This window comes from Brassica napus, chromosome A7 (genome assembly GCF_020379485.1).
Source record: "Brassica napus cultivar Da-Ae chromosome A7, Da-Ae, whole genome shotgun sequence".
In the NCBI taxonomy this organism is placed as follows: domain Eukaryota; kingdom Viridiplantae; phylum Streptophyta; class Magnoliopsida; order Brassicales; family Brassicaceae; genus Brassica; species Brassica napus.
In genome coordinates this window covers 20,979,954-21,001,558 of record NC_063440.1, presented here as the reverse complement: position 1 = coordinate 21,001,558, position 21,605 = coordinate 20,979,954, and the positions used below count along the sequence as shown (strand labels likewise).

The 21,605-nt window shown below is 33.6% G+C and overlaps 4 protein-coding genes across 10 annotated transcripts; 2 read left to right on the top strand and 2 right to left on the bottom strand.

Annotated features, from left to right (window-relative positions):
* Positions 1-483: 483 nt before the first annotated feature.
* Positions 484-4,034, top strand: LOC106353752 (somatic embryogenesis receptor kinase 1). Its single transcript, XM_013793542.3, has 10 exons — positions 484-884; positions 1,417-1,549; positions 1,638-1,709; positions 1,776-1,919; positions 2,018-2,089; positions 2,175-2,246; positions 2,325-2,437; positions 2,523-2,654; positions 2,730-3,466; positions 3,535-4,034. Exons 1-10 carry the CDS (start codon positions 809-811, stop codon positions 3,847-3,849), a joined length of 1,866 nt encoding a protein of 621 aa, XP_013648996.2. The 5' UTR covers positions 484-808; the 3' UTR covers positions 3,850-4,034.
* Positions 4,035-4,574: 540 nt separating this feature from the next.
* LOC106353753 (angio-associated migratory cell protein-like) lies at positions 4,575-6,664 on the top strand. 3 transcript variants are annotated; one of them, XM_013793544.3, is made up of 8 exons: positions 4,577-4,851; positions 4,951-5,010; positions 5,092-5,133; positions 5,199-5,464; positions 5,544-5,775; positions 5,848-5,963; positions 6,038-6,196; positions 6,300-6,664. In XM_013793544.3, exons 1-8 carry the CDS (start codon positions 4,746-4,748, stop codon positions 6,537-6,539), a joined length of 1,221 nt encoding a protein of 406 aa, XP_013648998.2. In that variant the 5' UTR covers positions 4,577-4,745; the 3' UTR covers positions 6,540-6,664. The 3 variants fall into 3 exon arrangements, with proteins under 3 accessions (XP_022544742.2, XP_048591796.1, XP_013648998.2); XM_022689021.2 differs by having other exon boundaries at positions 4,575-4,851; positions 5,544-5,963; XM_048735839.1 differs by having other exon boundaries at positions 4,575-4,851; positions 4,951-5,133.
* A 1,931-nt stretch (positions 6,665-8,595) lies between these two features.
* On the bottom strand, positions 8,596-10,675 carry LOC106357042 (cytochrome P450 709B1-like). The gene is made up of 5 exons (XM_048735838.1): positions 10,307-10,675; positions 10,003-10,229; positions 9,689-9,924; positions 9,245-9,608; positions 8,596-9,172 (listed from the first exon to the last, which is right to left on the bottom strand). Exons 1-5 carry the CDS (start codon positions 10,590-10,592, stop codon positions 8,774-8,776), a joined length of 1,512 nt encoding a protein of 503 aa, XP_048591795.1. The 5' UTR covers positions 10,593-10,675; the 3' UTR covers positions 8,596-8,773.
* Positions 10,676-11,785: 1,110 nt separating this feature from the next.
* On the bottom strand, positions 11,786-12,842 carry LOC106357043. Of its 5 annotated transcripts, none has more exons than XM_013796730.3 (2): positions 12,708-12,842; positions 11,786-12,334 (listed from the first exon to the last, which is right to left on the bottom strand). In XM_013796730.3, exon 2 carries the CDS (start codon positions 12,267-12,269, stop codon positions 11,967-11,969), a length of 303 nt encoding a protein of 100 aa, XP_013652184.2. In that variant the 5' UTR covers positions 12,270-12,334; positions 12,708-12,842; the 3' UTR covers positions 11,786-11,966. The 5 variants fall into 5 exon arrangements, with proteins under 5 accessions (XP_013652184.2, XP_013652185.2, XP_048591794.1 ...); XM_013796731.3 differs by having other exon boundaries at positions 11,786-12,328; positions 12,708-12,789; XM_048735837.1 differs by lacking the exon at positions 12,708-12,842 and adding an exon at positions 12,471-12,701 and having other exon boundaries at positions 11,786-12,328.
* Between the last annotated feature and the right edge of the window lie 8,763 nt (positions 12,843-21,605).

The following is a 21,605-nucleotide window of genomic DNA, read 5'->3' as shown; positions in this document are numbered from 1 at the left end:
CAAAGCTGAGTTCTGTCTTAGACTCTGTTAGAAATCTAGAGTTGAATTAGTTGTTATTAAGCTGAGATATAGTATTTAAAAAAAACTCATTTCATCATTAACAAGGCTTTCAAGTTTTTCTTTTAAGTTAATGGTTTAAAATTAAGAAAAAAAAGAAAAAAGAAAAAATGGCCCACAGAGGTTTGACCAGGACAGGAGCAACGGGTGAGGAGCTGAGTAGAACTAGAGCTGAGCTTCAACTACTGCCCAAAATCCAAGTGACGTCGTTTTCAACGATCACTCGCATACACATTTTTTTGACTAGCCAAATAGGGCAGAACGGGCAGCACCGTTCCGGGCAGCTATATTCCTCGTCTTCCTCACACTGCATGCCTCCATAAATAAAGCCCGTTGAGATCAAAACTCAAATAAAAACAAATGAATTTATTTATTAAAAATTAAAAAAAATTATTTTAATCGAAAAAGAAGATAGATTGAAAAGGAGAGGACGAAGAACACTAATGATAGTTTCTTTGGCAGGCTTGTGTTAACAACATTTCTAGCAAAAAGGCTCTTTTTATTATTACTTCACGTTTTATTTCTCCAAAAGCTCAAATCTTTTTCTTTGGAACTTTATCTTAAAAAAACAAAACTTTCGTTTCGAAGTGATAAAGAGAGAGAGAGAGAGATAGAGTGCGAGTGTGGAGACGACAAGAACGCCGGAAAGTTTAGGACTTTTGGTTTATGCTCAGTGTTTCAGCTAATGGGTTGATTAGAGATTTGATTTTGAGTTGAGGTTTTAGGGTTGATGCTAGATCTGAAGAGATAAATGGAGACGATTCATGTGGCTTTTATCTTGCTTTCTCTCATCTTACTACCAAATCATGCCTCTGCTAATCTTGAAGGTTTGTTGTAGCTACTGGTTATGTTGGAGTCAATCTCTTATCATAGGGTCTGCATTTTGATTTTTGAAAATGGTTTTAATTGTTGTAGTTTTGTGGATTACATGAGGAGTTTGTGGATTAGTTTTTGTGTGCTCGGAAAGTTTTGTTCATTGTTTTTTTCTAATTGTGAAATGATGTTGTTCTTTGTATGTTTAGAGTTAGTGGGGTTTAACAGTGAATCCACTATTGCTTTTCTTGTTCACATCAACTATACCAAGTTTGTAACTGAAAGCCTGAGTGAGCTTTGTTCATGTGCTGCAAAAGTTCGGTGAAACTTGGCTTTTAGCGACTACTTTGATTAGCTTTAGGCTTTGTATCGTTCCCTGGTGGTTGGATTTTGAAACTATGAACAGTCTATGATTTAGACTTCCTTTGTTTTTGATTTTATATCAAAATTTGTGTAGTGATTATTAGTGTTTAACACTCTCAAAGAGACCTGTTCGGTTAGTTCTCTTGATGCTAATCTTGTAGATTTTTGTGGTTCTTGTTACAGGTGATGCCTTGCATACTTTGAGGGTCACTTTAGTTGATCCCAACAATGTCTTGCAGAGCTGGGATCCTACCCTTGTCAATCCTTGCACTTGGTTCCATGTAACTTGCAACAACGAGAACAGCGTCATTAGAGTGTAAAAAAGCTTCCTACTTACTAACCCTCTCTCTTTTCCCTTTGAATCTTCTCAATTTGCTTTCTCACACTGTTATTTCTTTTTACAGAGATTTGGGGAATGCAGAGCTGTCTGGCCATTTAGTTCCAGAGCTTGGTGTGCTCAAGAACCTGCAGTACTTGTAAGTCACACTTAGGCATCTTGTTTTCATCAAGTCAGACTTAACTAGTCTCTCACTTTCTTGCAGGGAGCTTTACAGTAACAACATAACTGGCCCTATTCCTAGTAATCTTGGCAACCTGACGAACTTGGTGAGCTTGGATCTCTACTTAAACAGCTTCACCGGTCCCATTCCAGAGTCATTGGGGAAACTTTCAAAGCTTAGGTTTCTGTGAGTACACTTGCTTCACCTGCTTAGTCACAGTATTGTTTAATCTTTGCGTAGTCACAGTTTCTAACTCTTTTCTGATAATTTTTATGCGAGAATAGGCGGCTTAACAACAACACTCTCACTGGCTCCATTCCCATGTCACTGACCAATATCACTACCCTTCAAGTCTTGTGAGTTTTTCTCATTTATGCCTCTGCCCTAATTGTTTTGTATGGAGTTAAATGCTTATAACTTTGATGTATAATACAACGGCAGGGATCTATCTAATAACCAACTCTCTGGTTCGGTTCCTGACAATGGCTCCTTTTCACTCTTCACACCCATAAGGTTATATTCCCTATCTTTTACTGGTTTTATTTGTTGAACGTAGTATTGGCAATTGAAACTCTCATTTCGCTTATGCAGTTTTGCTAATAACTTAGACCTCTGTGGACCTGTTACAAGTCACCCATGTCCTGGATCTCCCCCGTTCTCTCCTCCGCCGCCTTTTATTCCACCTCCTCCAGTTTCCACACCCAGTAAGTTGTCTCTTCTTGAGTTTACATCATAGGAAACAGAAGATGAGATCTTTGCCTCTATTATTAACCATCTTTGATTTTACAGGTGGGTACGGTATAACAGGAGCAATAGCAGGTGGAGTTGCTGCAGGTGCTGCTTTGCTATTCGCTGCTCCTGCAATAGCCTTTGCTTGGTGGCGTCGAAGAAAGCCACACGATATCTTCTTCGACGTGCCTGGTGAGTTTAATAGAGAACTCATTGTCTTGTGATCTCCAAACTCTTTCTAAAACTGTAAACTCTCTGTGTATGTAGCTGAAGAGGATCCAGAGGTTCATCTAGGACAGCTCAAGAGATTTTCTCTGCGGGAGCTACAAGTAGCAAGCGACGGGTTCAGCAACAAGAACATACTAGGAAGAGGAGGCTTCGGGAAAGTCTACAAGGGCCGTTTAGCAGACGGAACTCTCGTTGCCGTCAAAAGACTAAAGGAAGAGCGAACTCCAGGAGGGGAGCTTCAGTTTCAAACAGAAGTAGAGATGATAAGCATGGCTGTTCATCGAAACCTCTTGAGACTACGAGGTTTCTGCATGACACCAACAGAGAGATTGCTCGTCTATCCTTACATGGCCAATGGAAGCGTTGCTTCATGTCTCAGAGAGAGGCCACCGTCACAGCCTCCACTAGACTGGCCAACGCGTAAGAGAATAGCGCTAGGCTCAGCTCGCGGTTTATCTTACTTACACGACCACTGCGACCCTAAGATCATCCACCGCGACGTTAAAGCAGCGAACATTCTACTAGACAAGGACTTCGAAGCTGTTGTTGGCGACTTCGGGCTAGCGAAGCTGATGGACTACAAAGACACTCACGTGACAACAGCTGTCCGTGGGACGATAGGTCACATCGCTCCTGAGTATCTCTCAACCGGAAAGTCCTCGGAGAAAACAGACGTGTTCGGTTACGGTATCATGCTTCTGGAGCTCATCACAGGACAAAGAGCCTTTGATCTCGCTAGGCTGGCTAACGATGATGACGTCATGTTGCTTGACTGGGTAAAAGTTTTGTAATTTTAAGTTCATTTATTGTTGAAGGTGTTAACTTTATGTTTTGTGTGTTTAAGGTGAAAGGGTTGTTGAAGGAGAAGAAGCTAGAGATGTTGGTGGATCCTGATCTTCAGACGAACTACGAGGAGAGGGAGCTGGAACAGGTGATACAAGTGGCGTTGCTTTGCACGCAAGGGTCACCGATGGAGAGACCAAAGATGTCTGAAGTTGTGAGGATGCTGGAAGGAGATGGGCTTGCGGAGAGGTGGGATGAGTGGCAGAAGGTTGAGATATTGAGGGAAGATGTTGATTTGAGTACTAATCTTCACTCTGATTGGATCGTTGATTCTACTTATAATCTGCATGCTGTTGAGTTGTCTGGTCCCAGGTAACCCATACAAACAACAAAATGATATTTTATCTAAGGGTAGGTAGCTTTTTTTCACCGTAAGTTTTTTTTTGTTTTTTTGAATGAAACTGAGTAACTGACATTGAAAGATATGTGATTTTGTGTAAGTTGTGCTACGGTTCTATAAAAAGAAAGAAAAAAAGAAGCATAAGCTGAAGATTTGTAAGATTGTGTCATGTTTTTTTTTTAATCATCTGGAACTGTGTTAAAGTTTCAGAACCTTATAAGGAAATTTTCAGCATAAAAAGAACCTTGCAAAAACCAAAACTCTCTAACAAACTGACAAACTTGTGAAACAAAAGATATCAACAACTGAAACGAAAAAGAAAAGACTAATATTAGATGGAGAGACCAAAACATTGGGATTCAAACTGAACTGTTGCACCAGTGCCATTTCGAAAGGCGTTAGAACAAGGCTGAGAAGCAAAAAAGCTCGTGCAGACCCAACACTGCTACAAAGCAAAGAGTGATCAAAAAACGAATCAAACGAACCACAGTTTCGACTAAGATAGTCACAAGAAAGACGAGGAACGAAAAACGAGAAAAAGCTGAAGACCCATACACTTCCCAAATTATGACGTCATTTCACATTTATATTCTCCTTGGGCTCTGTTGATTTATGATCTCATCAATGAAACTGAAACGACGTAGTTTGTTCTCTTATAAAGAAAAAAAAAGGTTTATAAAGGGTTTTGTAAGAAAAAAAGAGGCCAAAATAAGGGTTTTGTTTTGTACTCTCTGTCTCCGCCCTCCTCTAACGTCGTGACACGTCACGCCTCCCTCTCCGTCCACCGCCGCCTCGTCGCGTCTGTCTTCTTCTTCGCTGCTGCTTCTTTGTCGTGCTAGTTGTAAAAAGATTCTGTGATAACAGAGGAGAAGATGAGTAACAGGGATATGAATAATCCAGCAATGGAAGAAGAAGATGAGGGAGACGTCTTCCTCGGTGAATCCGATGTCCTCCATGAAATCGACGTCGACGGAGAAGGTTCCCCCTCTTGTTTCTTCATATTCATCTCTCTCCTTCTTAAAGTCTTAACCTTTTAATCTTATACATGTGTGTATGACTCTTGTTGTGTGAATTCAGATCTTCCTGACGCATTTGATGAGGATGATAATGACAACGACAATGAGGATGAAGTGTTTGGTACTAACTCAATCACCACCTCTTGTGTTTTACTTTGTGTTTCTGAGCTTTATGGTTCCTTCTTTTTCTTTTTCTTCGTAGATGAAAACGACGACTCAGTTCACACATTCACCGGTCACAAAGGTAAACCACTTTTTATCATCCCATCATTACTCAAACATTTGCTAAGAACGTTTTTCTTCACACAGGCGAGCTTTATGCATTGGCATGTAGCCCTCTAGACCCCACCCTTGTAGCAACCGGAGGTGGAGATGACAAAGCCTTCCTCTGGAAAATCGGCAACGGAGACTGGGCCGCTGAGCTCCCTGCCCACAAAGACTCTGTCTCTTCTCTAGCTTTTAGCTATGACGGACAGTTACTTGCCTCTGGAGGGTTGGACGGTGTCGTTCAGATCGTTGACGCATCCTCAGGGACTTTGAAATGCGTTTTAGACGGTCCTGGTAGTGGCATCGAGGTATTAAACAAACTTGTGACTTGATAACAATTAAGTCAAGAAGATTGTACTTAACCGTGTGATTTGATTTTTTAATCAGTGGGTGAAGTGGCATCCGAGAGGACACATTGTGTTGGCTGGATCAGAAGATTGTTCTATGTGGATGTGGAATGCTGATAAAGAGGCTTATCTCAATATGTTTTCTGGTCACAATCAGAGTGTAACTTGCGGTGACTTTACTCCTGACGGTAAACTAATCTGTACTGGCTCTGATGATGCTAGTTTGATTGTGTGGAACCCGAAGACTTGTGAAAGCATTCATGTGGTTAAAGGCAAGTTAAACTCACTCCCTCTATTGGCTTTTACATGTTGCTGTAGAATGCTAACCTTTGGTTTTCATGTAGGTCATCCTTATCATACGGAAGGGCTGATATGCTTGGATATTAACTCCAACTCCAGTCTTGCTATCAGTGGCTCTAAAGACGGTTCTGTTCACATTGTCAATATAGTCACTGGAAAGGTTTGTTTCATTGCTTCATCTCAATTATCAAATGCTCTGCGTATGTCAGTGTGCTTCTAACTTCATAACAACAGGTTGTGAGCTCTCTGAGTTCTCATACAGAGTCAGTTGAATGCGTGAAGTTTTCACCAAGCTCCGCAACTATCCCTATGGCTGCAACTGGTGGGATGGACAAGAAGCTTGTAATCTGGGATCTTCAACACTCAACTCCTAGGTTCATCTGCGAACACGCGGTATAATCCTTACTCTTGTTGTTTTCTCTTATGAGATAGAATATAAAACAGAGATTAGAATGTAAACTCTAAGCCCTGCCCTTCTTCTCTTGTTTTGTTACAGGAAGGTGTGACATGCGTGACTTGGATAGGAACCTCAAAGTACTTAGCCACCGGCTGCGCCGATGGTACAGTGAGCGTTTGGGACAGCTTGTTAGGAAACTGCGTCCACACCTACCATGGCCACCAAGATGCTGTCCAGTCCATCTCAGTCTCCGCCAACACCGAGTTCATTGTATCGGTCTCTGTTGATCACACTGCTCGTGTCTATGACACATCTGAGTTCCAAAATAAAATGGAATAGGCAAGTGATAGAACACTTAACATAAGTGTTATTTGTTACCTCTTGTGATTTGTTCGGACATGTGATTTATCTGATAAAGATGTAAAACATTCTACTTTTCAATTATATTTGATAGTTTTGTTCTCCTCTACCAGATAAGCAAATACTTCATAACTAGGTGATTTTCCCGTGCTCATGCACGGATATAAATATTTCTAAAGTAAATAAATTATAATAATTGATTGCTACTTACTTTTAATTTTAAATTAATTTATAATTTATATGCATCATTTATATTAATACTACTATATTATTTTAATTATACATATAATTTTATATATGTTATATCTAATCAGTTTTGTTGTTTTTCAGCCGATTTAGTTATCATTTGGGTAAATTAGATTACATATATGAATTCAACTGTAATATTTTTTTATTCTATATATTAAAATTTTGATTAATTTCTTATTTGCATTTAGGTGGTTGTTATTTTAGATATGTAAATATATTTTATGAAGATTATGTATAACTTAAGATATATTGTGCTTAGAATGAAATAAAAAAATAAACTAAAGTGTTTGATTCCAAATTACATAAATTAATATAACGAAACGATAATATTCTGAATTCTCATGCATATATATAAATTTTACAAAAAAAACTAAATTGTAACAGTTGGTTAATATTATATTTTCATTTTTAATATGTTTTGAGTTGAGTTACATATATTCTTTCAAATTAAAAATGAAGTATAATTATTATTTTTATTATATTTAAGTTAAATGTGCATGTATTTTCATAATATTTATCAAATTATATGTTGATGTTTTTAAAAAACTTATTAGTAAATAAAACGATGATCAATATGAAGTTACATGCGTAAGTAGCTGATGCATTTTTGATAGCTCATGTGCACATATCAATATTTACAATAATTAAAATATTTTAAAAATTCTAAATAACTTTATGCCTTTGATTTATTGAATGGAAACTAAAATTTATTTTAAATAATCTTAAAAATGAGAATTCAGATTTGTTTTGGTATTTTGATTATTGTTCTATTAAGTTCCACAAACATAAAATTTAAAAGAATATTTAATATTAAGAAAAAATAACTTTAATAATGATAAAATATAATATATCTGTCTCATTAAACTATTTTGTAACTATTTGATCTAAGGATGTTTATTTTTTTTAAAAAAATTTAGTTTTTTTTTTTATATCTCTTAAAAATAAGCAGTAAAAAATATAATTTGTCGATATTTGTATGCTGTAATTGAAAGATATTACAGTCAACTAAATTATGAAACTCTTAAAAATAAACAGTAAAAAATTGTGATTGTATTTAAAAATAATATTATATAAGTAAAATATAATTTATCAATATTTTTTTGCTGTAATTGAAAGATATTATAGTCAACTAAATTTATAAAACTCTTAAAAATAAGTAGTATTTTGATCTAAGAAAATACATTATATAGAAATTTTTGAAACTCTTACATTATATAGAAATTTATATTTTGATCTAAGAAAATATAGATATAAAGAAAGTATTTTATTAGTTCAAAATTATATTTTATGTTATTTAAAAATATTTTTTAAATGTAATATTACTATTTTGTGAACTTTCCTTTTTTATGAAATCATATTATATATACATATATTTTCGTTTTTCAATTATTTTTTTTAACTTTATAAAAAATTTCCTTTTTATTATATGTGTATATTTTAGAGAATTTTTTTAAAAGAAAACTAAATAAAATAATAAATAATAGTATTTTAAATGTAAGTTAATTCATTAAGGGTATCAGTGTAATTAACCATCGTGAGAGTTAACGTGAGAGCGACACATAGGAAACTGACTTCTCAAATAATATTATAGAGATTGTAAGATCATAATAAATCAGCGTTAAGAAAAAAAAAGATGTTTTGGCTAAAATCACAAGAATTAGTAAATTTACTTTTTTTAAAAAAACATATCATTAATAATATAAATTTAAGATGAATTAATCAATCATAAATATTGATTGACCAATTTTTAATAAAATTAAAATTGTTTTGAAAGTAGCAAAAGATCTTCTATAAGACATCTTATATTATGGAACTGAAGAAGTATCAATTAGCACATAGCAGTTTAGGTTTAGTTATGCATCACTATTTTTTTTTTTTTTTTTGACATCAGTTATGCATCACTATTTATTTAAACCGGCTTAAAGCACGATATAGGATTTGATAACTCTTTGGCTCATAAAGCCTCACAGAGGCTGAAGCATTACTGGTAAGCCATACTGAGGAGTTAAAGTGAGGTGATCCACCGGCGCGTGTTTATACTCGCCTGAGAGGCTAAGCCTGAACCTTTGAAGGATCATGGTGAGCACGACCTTGGCTTCGATCATTGCAAAGTTTTGGCCAATGCAAGCTCTTGGTCCCATTGAGAACGCGAGGAGAGCATTTGGGTGTTTAGCGGCTCTGGAAACGCCGTTTTCAAATCGCAGCGGGTTGAACTTATCAGCGTCTGATCCCCAAACGGCCTTGTCGCTATGCATCTTCATAAGGATCTTTAGGTGCCCTAGCGTCAGATCTTTTGTTGCGTCTCTGGAGAAATATGATACTGGACCGTAGAGGCGAAGCGACTCCAAGAACACCATGTTCATCTGCAAGAGATAAATAAGTTTCTTCAACTAAAAGAAAACTTTTTCTTGAGTCCCAAGTAAACGTTTTATTACCAGTTTGAGTTTGGAGAAAGTATCTGAATCTGGCGTTTTGTCTTTACCGCATTCTTGGAAGATTTCGTCTCTTAGCTTCTCCTGCCAGTCTTGGTGCAAGCTCAGCAACATCGTTGTCCATGTCAATAGATTCGAGTTAGTTTCGTATCCCCCGAAGAAAAACGTCTTGCATTCATCTATGATCTCTTCAATGCTCAGCTTCGTTTCCTTCTTTTCTGACTCGCAAGATTTCAACATGATTCCAAGAAGATCGTCTCCATAATCTTGTTTTGATGCTAGTCTAGAATCCACAACCTTCTTCACTGAGTTCTTCATCTTCCTATCCAGCTTCCATATCCTAATATTCGAAGGCGTAGGAAGGTACCTTGGAGAACAAGAAACAAGAGCTTGAGAATCTTGTCTGACCAGAACAAAAAAAAAACAAGAAGTGAGAGGTTTACTTACCGTGTTCCAGGGATGTAGACGTTAGTAAGACAGCGAACACAACACTTCTTAAGCTCTTCTTGTGTCCTAAACACTTCGATTCCTTCGTTGTAACTGCTTCCAAAGGCAGCGGTTGCTATAATATCAGCCGTTAATCTCCGAAACTCTCTGTTCATCTCCATTTTCTGCTCTCTTTTAACATCACTCCACTCTTCTAGAATCCTCAGAGTGCACTCCACCATCACTTTCGTCATGATCTGATCAAAGATTAGGTTATTACATATTACTACATATGTCACTATCATAATCTTGTTGAGAAAGAAGGATGAAAAGACCTTGAGCCTATCGATGGAGAAAGCAGGGTTCAAGATTCTCCTATGGCGAACCCAATCAACACCTTCGACAAAGACAAGTCCCTTCATGCCGACAAGTTTAAATAACTCTGGTCTTATCTTTGATTTAACAAAGAGACCTGACTTGTTTGACAAGATTTGCTTGACGAGTTCAAGATCTGAGATGCATAGCATTGGCTCTGTTCCGTTCCAGTAAAGAAACGTCTCTCCTAGTAACATAAACAAACGTGTGTGTCACGCATAGTAAAAAACATGAGTAGAAAGATTAAGACGGAGAAAACGGCACCGTATAGAGTCATCCATTGTTGGTAATGAGGGAAAGTACGAGGAAAGATGTCATTGGAGTTTGGATCAAGAACTGAAACGTGAGATTCTCTCTTTATCTTGTTTATCTCGTCGATGTTTCCGTACAAGAATCTGTACTTTGGTCCTGAGATTCCTTGTTTCTTGAATCTTCTGGTCAAGACAAATGGCTGCCATACAAGGATGATAAGAGCGTTGTACATCTTGGGAACAACAAAGAGCAAAACAAGCAGTGCTAAGATAGGATTCATCAGGGTTATGAGCTCCATTGAAAGAACAACACAAGTGTTTTCTTCTTTTTTTGGGTGTGTATAATTGTTGGTTTAGTAGTGGTTTTAAGTTTTACATTATGCAATGAGATGAATATATAGATACACTTCATTGTAAAATAAGTGTGAGGCTAATGGCTAGTTAATTCAGTGATTTCTATTTTAAACATGAAGTAAGCACGAACACGTATTCTTCATTTGAGAAAAAAAAAGCAATTAGTTAAATATAAAATGTGCTTTATATGTGGTAAGATGATAGAGTGGATTCTAAATTTGTACATGGCATATATTGTTACGTAATCATAATATTAGTAAAAGGTATGAAGATGAATAAGTCTTCTTTTTTTTTTCTTTTTTTTGTCATCAGATGAATAAGTCTTCTAGATTCATAAAATTATTCATGAAAGTAAAATTATTCACATTTTGATGTATATATAGTAAATCAATAAACAAAATCGTTTTTTTCTTTTCTTTATTATTCACGTTTAATTATTCACACGTAGATGTTATTTTTATATAGTAAGTTAATTTGTTAAGACTTAACTGTCGACTTTATTTAACTTTAATATCTAGGTTACTTTCTTAAAAGAAAGAGCTTTCACATGATTTCTTCCGCACATCCGAGTAGATGGTCTTGAAAATGATTTGTTGCTAATATATCCAGATCATATGATATTTCCAGAAATTCTTTTGTTACAAAAAATAGTGTAAAATGTAAGTATTGAAGTTTGCTTTTGTGATTATATGATAAGATGAAAAGTGAAGACATACTAGTTATCAACTATCAATAGTTTTGTTTCTCGTTTAGCTGCTATGCAAAATATCATTATATCAATATACAAATATCAAGTAGCACATTTAACCATGATTAATCCTTTCTTGCAAATATTGTAATCTTAAGATATTAGTGTGTGTTACCTCTCTTATTCCTCTGTATTGTTTCATTTACATACATTTTAAAAAGGATGAAGTAACTTTTATATTATAGGCGATTTTGGTAAGACTTAACTATCCACTTTCTTTATCTTTAGTATCTTCATCTTGGTTACTTTTGAACAATAATCAAAAATTTGAAAGAAAGAAACATTCACATTCATTCTTTCACAAATCCGAATAGATGGTCTTGACAGATGACATGTTGTTAACATGTCCAGCTCAGGCTCATATGATTTGGACCAAACTAAACGGTCGGAAACATGAAGGATAATTTTATAGATTTATTGGTTTATGAAGAAGTAGTGAGAAGAGTACAAAATTTGACAAGTGATGAATGTAAGATCGTTTGAACAGAACTCAGAAGATACACTGCTAAGATCACCCGAAGGATGAACAAACTAACACTAGTCTATAGAGAAGAGAGTCGGATTTAAACTTTTAAAGCTCTGCCTCGATTTCGTTGAAGTTCCAGTCTCTTCTCCCTGCACGGCTTCGCACTAACCGTGGCGAGGCTCCTTGTGTTATCATCAGATCACCTGCCTGGAAATTCGGTTGTGGGGTTACCTTTGAGGATGATGCAGGGAAAGTGCTGGACCTTGCAGCTTGAATAAGTGACTTCCTAGTGAGGCAGCTAGCAATCACAGAGCATCTTCCTTCATTGTCTGAGCTAGACACGGAGTAGCTTCTAAAGGAGTGGGACGGGCTCTCTACACTATGACACACAAGGCACGCAAAGCTCATTCTTCTTCTTGTGTGAGGCTTTGATTCAAAAGAAAGAGCACTTGTTTTTTTTAGGACTCCTGCATCTTGACAAAAAGCCAAATAGATTCAGAAAACACCACTTCTATGGAACAAGAAATTTCAAAAGTAGCTTTCACAGAAAAGAACAAGAACTAAGCTAGCCGGTCAGCAAAAAAAAAAACAAAACTCCTCAAGACCCACCCATGACAAGCAGCACTCTAACATCAACAAGGTGATGGCAACTTCGAAACAGACAGCAAATTTAACCTCGTAGATATACAACAACATTCCGCTCATCAACTGGTGAGGAATTTTGAATAATAAATGGAAAGATCCATAAGAATTCAATTCAAATTTCATGTTAGAGAGAGAAAGACGGATGATTCGGGAAGCATGAGATAGAGAGAGAGACTTGAGATCTGGAGACCCGAAGCTTACCCTGGAGAGATTCTCGAAGACGAAGGCCTCGTGGCGATGAGAACCTTACTTGATGCGAAGACCCAGAAAAGCTCAAAGTCGCGGCCCGGTTGTTTATTATTATAGCTAATAATAAGTTTACTGCGACACGCGCCGCTACAAGCGAGTTTTCCCGCGTCACTAGGGACGATAACTCGTCATTTTTTTTACTCCAGTTTTAACCCCGCTTCCGTTTATTATTTACCCGACAAACTCGATTAAATCTTATCGATCTTACTGGTCTAAAGACTCTAAACGCAACGGTTACGGTCGGAAATTTATAAATGTTATTAAACGATTTATACCACTAATACAGTTAGTGTTTTTTTTTTCTAACCGTTAGTAACTGTTCGTTTCTCCATTCAGATGAACCATCTGACCGAAGATGAAAGTTTTGTTCGATTAGACATTAAAAGTAGAAATCATTTGGATGATTCATCTGAATGAGTTTTAAAATTTTAGGCTTAATTTTGAAAATCTGGTGGTTAATCCAAATTAGATCATCTGGATAGAGATGAGTATGTCAAAATGGTATAATGTCTATTATATCCTCATGTACAAATTACAAATCCAAACCTAATATCATTTTGTCATTCATGAAAAATAACAAAACCACAAAAAAAAATTTATACCAAAACTACAAAACGCATTTTTTCGCAAAATCACAAAACACAAATTTTCCCAAAATCGCAATTTTCTCGTAAAATGTACTTGCCCGCCAAAATAAATTTTCTCTTCAAAACCATAAAAATGCACTTTCACATCAAAACACGTTTTCTCGCAAAAACTACAAACACTGCAAAAACAATTTTTTCCACAAAACCGCAAAATGCGTTCTCCCGCCAAAACCGCAAAAACACGTTTTCCGCTAAAACCGTAAAAACGCTTTTTTTTTCAAAACCGCAAAACGTGTTTTCCCACCAAAATCGTAAAATTGCGCTTTCCGGCCAAAACCGTAAAATTGTGCTTTCCAGCCAAAACCGTAAAAACGTGTTTTCCGCTAAAACCGTAAAAACGCTTTTTTTTCAAAACCGCAAAACGTGTTTTCCCACCAAAATCATAAAATTGTGCTTTCCGGCCAAAACCGTAAAATTGTGCTTTCCAGCCAAAACCGTAAAAACGTGTTTTCCGCTAAAACCGTAAATTTTTTTTTTTTTTCAAAACCGAAAACGTGTTTTCCCGCCAAAACCGCAAAAATGCGTTTTTCCGGCAAAACTGCAAAAATGTGTTTTCCGCCAAAACCACAAAACGCGATTTCTCGCCGAAACCACATTTTCCACCAAAATCGCAATAGCGCGTTTTCCCGCCAAAACCGTAAAACGCGGTTTCTCGCCAAAATTGCAAAAAAGTATTTTACTGCCAAAATCGCAAAAGGTGTTTTCTCACCAAAACTGCAAAAATGCATTTTCCCGCCAAAACTACGAAAACATATTTGAGTACATGATGCTCTTACCATTGCTTTCATCTTTTAAATTTTAGTTTCTATTTTGAGTTTTATTAAAAGTTATAGTTGTAGTTAAATTTTAATGCAAGTTTAAATAAAAATAAATAAATTTATATGAAATAAAAATTTATAAATGTGAAATGCTAATTTTAAAATAATTTCAGTATAAATATATTTTAGAGAAAAAGACTATGATAGCACCAAACCAAATTTTTGTTCCCAACTAGCCCTCAAAGCTCAAAGTCACAAAAATAGGTTTCATTAAAGAGGTAAATATACACTTATACCCCTTGGGTTAATTAATCCAAACCTTAGGGTTTAAAGTCAAGGGGGGGGGTGGGGTTTTAGAATTAGGGTTTAAAATTTTATAAAATAAAAAATAAATACTAAAAATTTAAAAATAAAAATTTTAAAAAAAGTTTTAAAAAGTATTTTTAAATTATAAGAAGAAAATCAAAAAAAAAATTTCGAAAAAGAAAAATTTCAAAAAAAAATTATAAAAAATTTCGAATCTGAAAACATATAATCTGAAACTAAAAAAAAATTTCTTTTTTTCATTTTTATTTATTTTTATTTTTATTTATTTTTGTTTGTTTATTTAATTTTAAACCAAGGGTATTAGGGATATTTTATCCATTAATGAATGTCATTTTTGTGACTTTCTCCTTCTAGTGCTATTTTTGAGACAAAAACTCAAAAGGTGCTATTATTGACAATTGCCCTATATTTTATACTGAATAATAAAAATTAATATAGTTAAAATTAATATCAAACATATGATTAAATCAAAACATGAGTATATTTGTAATTTGTTTATTAAATTCATAAAGAAACAAACATAAAATCCATCCAAATGACTCATCTAGATGGTTCATATGGATGGAGAAACAAACAGCTACTAAAATCTGGATGGATCATTTGGATGGATCACATAGATGGAGCAGCTACATGGAAATGGTAGACGAAGAAACGAACAGCCTCGTAGTGTGTTTACAAGACTATCAAATGCAACAACACTTAAATAATAAATTATAAATTAAATAGTATGATTTTATAACTATAATTTTTATATTTATTATAATAATATGATTTAATATTTTATATAATTATAAAATACTAAATCATACTATTAAATTTTAAAAAACTATTTGTGGATATAAATATGTGTATATATGTATATTAGTGTCTAAATATTATAGCAATATTTTTTATTTGAAGTCTTATAACATATAAATTATATCATTTCAATTTTAAAAATTATACATATCTTTATTTTTATATACATTTTTTAAGAAAATATTTATCCTTGTGTAACTGCATGCAACCACGTTAACTAGAATCAATTTTTAGTGATGAGAAATTTGAAGCGGTTTATAACATATTTGTGATTAATAAAATGCCAAAAACTTCTACCAATCGTAAATGCACCTTGTGCGGATGGTAACGGCAAAATCAGTCAAACCCTAAAAGCTTGGTTTAAAAACACCGGTTACACTGTATAGATCTAGAAATTTACAAATGTAGATCGTTATAGTTTTACGCATTATTAAACATTTCTTATGACAAACATAATGATTAAAAAATGTAAAATAGTTATTATTGGTTGACAAACAAACTTATGCAACAATAATTTAACAATAAATTAATAATATCAACATATTGTATATTTATAAAAATATAAACTGCTAGTATTATAATAAAAATATTGTTATCAATATAATTAATAATAATATAACATTTTTATTTTTTTTATTTTTAGATAAAATTTCTAATTTGAGTAAAAAATATTTTTAATAAAGACTAATATGATCTAGAAAAGTATTCGCTTTGAATTTTTATATATGTAGATATATAGTAGTGGTTAATGAAAATTTTATTGAGAATATTTTGTTTTAAAGTTCTTTTAAATATAAATTATGATACTGGTTAGTAGACACAAATTAGAATTTTTTTTTTTTGCATATATCTATAATTATAATATTTAATTATTATTTCTAAATTTATTAATTATAGATAATAATATAAAATTATTCTAATTTAAATTAAGTTCAGAAAAGAATTTAGAATTGCATACATCAATTTACAATGTTTTATTATGTGATGGTTGTAAAACATTAACAATCATTACTATCCGCAAAACGGCAAAATTAATCAAACCTTTATTTTATTTATAAGTAATCTGAATTCAAATCCAGTTGTTTCATTTGTTTCTTTTACTCAGCATCTTCACAGCAAAAGCTATTAAAAAGAACCTTAATCGCATGTGGAAATTTACAGGAATCAAGTCTTGAAGACTCTTTACACAGTAAACACTACAAGATATCACGACAGTGGTTTCTCCACAATCTGGTTACCAGACGATAGTTTTTTTAAAAAGCTACAAAATGAGATGATAGTTACATTTGCGTTAATTAAAGCATTTTCCTCTTTACCCCTTCAATGCAGAAGACCAGACGACAATTTAGACATTCAGGCAAAAGATGGACAAGACAAGAGTCATTCATACACGAAGCCCACTCATCTTTGCTTGTCTAAAAGAGCATTGAACAATAGCCTTGTAGCAAAAGGAAATATTAGTCCTTACAAGAAAACAAAAGAGTAATTTTAAACATCATATATATATATTATACCAAAAGTACAGAGGGAATAAATTTTACTATCGATCTTTTCTTTTTGGCAAATATATACCATTGACTGCCTCTTGGGTTTGGATTTTACACTATGGGGCTTTTACGTATCCCGTTTTAACGGTGGGGCTTAATTAATGTTATCGACAGACTAATAGAGGCCCGTTGGAAACTGTTATCAATATGATGAGCTACACTCCAGTTCATTCTTTTTACAAGCAGATGTATCTGGTATATATTATAGTCTAAGTACTTTTTTTCTTTCAAGTAGTAGAAGCTTTTTCCTCTCCCTAGTTTAGTTCCTCTGATATTTTTTTCAGCTGATTAGTACTAGTGAATTTTGATAATCTAGTTTTTTTTTTTAGTTTTAAAAGATATAGAACTGAGTTTTACACTCAGAATGAGCACAAAAGCACTAAGGTTATGTTATAATGAAAATGATGACGATCGAGCTTTCAATTTCAACACAGAGGAGACGAATACTTCAGGAATTTTCGGTGAATGGCCGTAAGAGAACAGCCACAAGGCATGTTCACATTAATGTATTATGTAAGTAGTCTTGTTTGGGTTTGTATCTCTTGGAAGAATCTGATGGAAAGATAGGTACTTAGACGATTGTAACATTTTCTTATTTTATGGAAATGAACAAAAATAAAATCTGAGACGATTAAAAATTGTATCCCATTATCGTAGTATGCTTCCATTGGAATTTTGGAACCTATTTTTTAACTTTGCAAATGTGAGAATTCACTGTACCAGTTTAAAATTTATCATCGGATTTACAGTTGAATAAATGCAGAACAGACGTCACTAACAGCCAATTACATATAAGAAGAGAAGAATAAACATATTAGGATTTTTACAAATTACATTTTATTACTTTTAGCTTTGATATTCTTATAAAAAACGAAAAATCGTTGGAAAGAGACCATTGAAGAAAAAGAAGGAAAGAATACACATATAAGTTGTCAACTAGGATTTTGGGTTGTGACAACATATATTTCACAATTATGGTTCTTCAACATGTGCGGAGACTTTTGTTATTATATATTTTTTAAAAATTCAGAAAGGATATAATAGGTAGGTGTCGATAGAATTAGAACCACATCAGTTTAGTGGATTTCACGCATGCGACTACTAAAAACAGTCGACTCTTGGATTCCTTGAAACACATATTTTATTTGATTTCAAATGAAAGATAGAAAAAGAGTAGATTTTCGGTTTATACATATTTTAGATTTGATAGATAATGTTTGTGTGATTTAATATGACGCTGTAGAAACTAGTCTCCACGTACGCTAATCGTGACCGTCAGTTTTCCTCCATCTCTTCTAAAAGTTACGCCATTCATCTCTTTTAAAAATGACATCACTTTGAATTTTAATGTAACATCCCCATTTATAATATATAGTGGTATATATTGAAAAATTTTAAAATTGATTTGGCTATACTTATTTCGGTATATATCCAGAAAAATCTAGATTTAAGTGTGATTAAACTGAAATAATCAAATGATAAGTGATCTTTCAGAAATTGATTCAAGATATTGAATGAGTAAGATCTAAGCGAAAAATGTCTATCAACACAAGATTAATAAACATTTTTCTAAAAACCTCTATATATTAACGCACTAAACCGAGTGAGCAAGTGTGGAAGATCCATTAATTATGAGCAGTCCAAGCATTATAAGTTGCATCTGAACCGAACATGGATGAATATAGAATCCTGTGTGGATTCAAAATAACATGGATGACGATCTTGAGATGTAATGAGAATGCTGTGTTAGGTGAGAGAGTGTGATTGTAACATTCCAATTTGTTTTATATGGTAGTGTAGGTTGAAAGGCTTTAAAATTATTTGGCTACTTATTTATACCCACGAAATGTATTTATTGTTTTGAATGTAAGCGTGGTTAAATTAGAGTAGTAAGATGATGGACGATATATCGTGATTAAACGCACAGAAAAATCAAATGATAATTATAAAGACAATAAACAAATCTTTCAGACTTAAACAAAATGATTGCATCGTCAGTTGTACGAGTGAGCCCACATACCAAATGAACAGATGTGGAAGGTTTATTAGCTATATACGGCCAAAGCATTACATTTAGGGTCATTTTTGTTTAATATTCATAACAGCTCCATTTATTAAGAATATAACCATGTATTGATATCTGTGTTAATTTGGTATAAATGTAAACACCGTTTCTCTTTCTCCGTGCATGAAAATTTGTTAATACAATTTGTACTATGCTATATTTGTTAAATATATAGTGTAAATCAATTAATTTATACCAACAACACATCGTGAAGAGGATGAAAAAATAAGAATGAGAAAGATGAAGAGTTGGCGAAAAAGTACACAAAGGAACAAGCATAGAAGAAAGAAGAAGTGGTGGCCACCGCCGGTAGAGGAGGAGGGAGGAGAAAAAAGGAGGGATGGATGGAGGAAGAGAGAGAGAGAGAGAGAGAGAGAGAGAGATTGTACTCTTGTATGTTTCTAAATAGAATGGAACACAACAGTATTGTGTCTCATTTTGGATATCTAATCTAACTACACTATATATATGTGTAAAATAGTATAGATTTTAAATCGTAATTATGAATATTATATAAAATTTACAAATATACATATTTGTTTTGAAAGTTTCAAAACATATTATGTGTAAAAAATTATGTTTTATTATGTAAACTACAAAGTTTAATAACTGTTTTTACAGAAACTGAAAGCAATTAAAATAGAAGAGGAGAACTATTTGTAAGAAAAGAAAAAAAATCATTCAAACGTAAATATGTGCATGTCAAGGACAATATGACAATTATTTCACAAATATCATAGCATTTTTTTTGCTATGTATATATACTTCATTTAAGTCTTACCGTCAATATAATCTCAAATTTCTAATACATCTACAGTTAAACACTGTTTTGTTTCAAAATATATTTATTTTAGAAATATTTTCTTTAATGAATAAGTGTTATTTCATGATAGGTGTAAACTTTTTATATGAATACATAATTATTTTCAAGTTTACATTAATGAAAAATATATAAGAGACCAGGCGATGTTCCACTTGTCCCGTATGTTCTTATTTACGAGGGTGAACGATCTATTTCCCCACGAGAACTATCATATAGAATCAGATGTCCACCAAACTATGACCTCGTTCTAGTTCTCCATGAATTTAAAGTTCTACACTTATTTCTCCCCGAATCATAAATTGTAAACTTATTTCTCTCCGAACCGATTATTCAAAACTTAATAACCCATAGGCCATTGTTTTTTATCGGTTTACTATTAACCAACCAATTTAACCAGTCAAAACTCTAATTTTTATTTAAAATGATTTATCAAAAAAATTAATAAACTATTTTTGATTCCCAGAAAATAAAATTGAATCATCATGTGTGTATCGCGATCTCTAACGCCTACTCTCTCCATCCTCCCTCCGCAGTCACCAATGAGGCAATGAGAAAAATCTCAACCTAGTCGTAATCGCTACTCCTACACCGCCTTCAACCTCAACTCTTCCCACATATCTCCTTTCCGCTGCCAGACCCAACCGAGTTCGTAACAGTCTGTGAGAGAGACGGAATTGGCAGAGATTAGGGATGTGAGAGAGGAGTCGAATTCGGAATTGAGATTTGAGAGAGAGGTAAAACCGGTATAAAACTCGTCGAGTTTTGTTCGTATGCCATTTAACATTGAAGAATTTGATTGAATGTGATAGTAAAATCAATAAGGATATTGCTTTGATTGCTCTCTTGGTGCTGGATATCTGTTAATGCCTTAATGGGTTTGACGAGAATGAAAACAAATTTGTCTGAAAATTATATTTGATCAATTAATTATATGGCTTACGTAAAGTTATTGAGATGTCTGTTTGGGATAGAACGAAGGAGTGGATGTTCATGAATCAATTCTTTTCTGAGAATCTTTTTTTTTGCTTATTAATTTTTTTTTGATAAAACAAAAACTTAAAATAAAAATTAGAGTTTTTATTGATTTAACTGGTTTACAATTGGTTGGTTAATAGTAAACCAATAAAAACCATGGTCTATGGGTTATTAAGTTTTGAATAATCGGTTCGGAGAGAAATAAGTTTACAACTTATGATTCGGAGAGAAATAAGTTTAGAACTTTACATTCATGGAAAACTAGAACGAGGTCATAGTTTGGTGGATATCTGATGCTATATGATAGTTCTCGTGGGGAAATAGATCGTTCACCCTATTTACGAGGAAGGGTAAGGAAGAGTATGTATACCAGCTACTTCAAGTCCAACACAAACAAAAGAAATGGTCCACCAATGATCTTCATTTCAGCTCGTGCAGTTTCGTACTGCAACTTCAAAACCACTCGGATGAGTGCCTTGCTCACATTTATTTCTCCTCTTTTTGGAGTATCATTTTAGGATTGGATTCTCCGTGGAAAGGTCGACGACTTGTGTCCATTAAGTAAACAGAGTAAATTGATGACTTTACTTAATATTTATTAAGTTTGGATAAGTTTTGTCAAAAAAAAAGTTTGGATAAGTTTTTCAACTATTGTTGACTATTTGTACACCCATATTAGCACATAACTTTAGTGATTCTATCTCATTTGTCTAATTTTCTTTCTGACTGAATTTTGTTTTAATTTATTTATCGTTTTAAATTTACGCACACAGATTAAAAAAACATTTAATTTTGTAAAAACATAATTCCCTATACACTTAACAATGAGAATATTATTAATAAATTTTGCATTGAAAACATAAAACGACACTTAAAATAAAACAAAGTTTTAATTCTAAAACAGTAACTA

Bases quoted from the DNA above. Each gene is read 5' to 3' on its own strand.
- LOC106353752 (XM_013793542.3), top strand. From the start codon at position 809: ATGGAGACGATTCATGTGGCTTTTATCTTGCTTTCTCTCATCTTACTA. The intron at 1,550-1,637 runs GTAAAAAAGCTT...TTCTTTTTACAG, and splicing joins GAGAACAGCGTCATTAGAGT to AGATTTGGGGAATGCAGAGC. The intron at 2,247-2,324 runs GTTATATTCCCT...TCGCTTATGCAG, and splicing joins TCACTCTTCACACCCATAAG to TTTTGCTAATAACTTAGACC.
- LOC106353753 (XM_048735839.1), top strand. From the start codon at position 4,746: ATGAGTAACAGGGATATGAATAATCCAGCAATGGAAGAAGAAGATGAG. The intron at 5,465-5,543 runs GTATTAAACAAA...TTTTTTAATCAG, and splicing joins GTCCTGGTAGTGGCATCGAG to TGGGTGAAGTGGCATCCGAG. The intron at 6,197-6,299 runs GTATAATCCTTA...GTTTTGTTACAG, and splicing joins GGTTCATCTGCGAACACGCG to GAAGGTGTGACATGCGTGAC.
- LOC106357042 (XM_048735838.1), bottom strand. From the start codon at position 10,592: ATGGAGCTCATAACCCTGATGAATCCTATCTTAGCACTGCTTGTTTTG. The intron at 10,230-10,306 runs GTGCCGTTTTCT...TTATGTTACTAG, and splicing joins ACAATGGATGACTCTATACG to GAGAGACGTTTCTTTACTGG. The intron at 9,609-9,688 runs GTAAGTAAACCT...TTGTTCTCCAAG, and splicing joins GTCTACATCCCTGGAACACG to GTACCTTCCTACGCCTTCGA.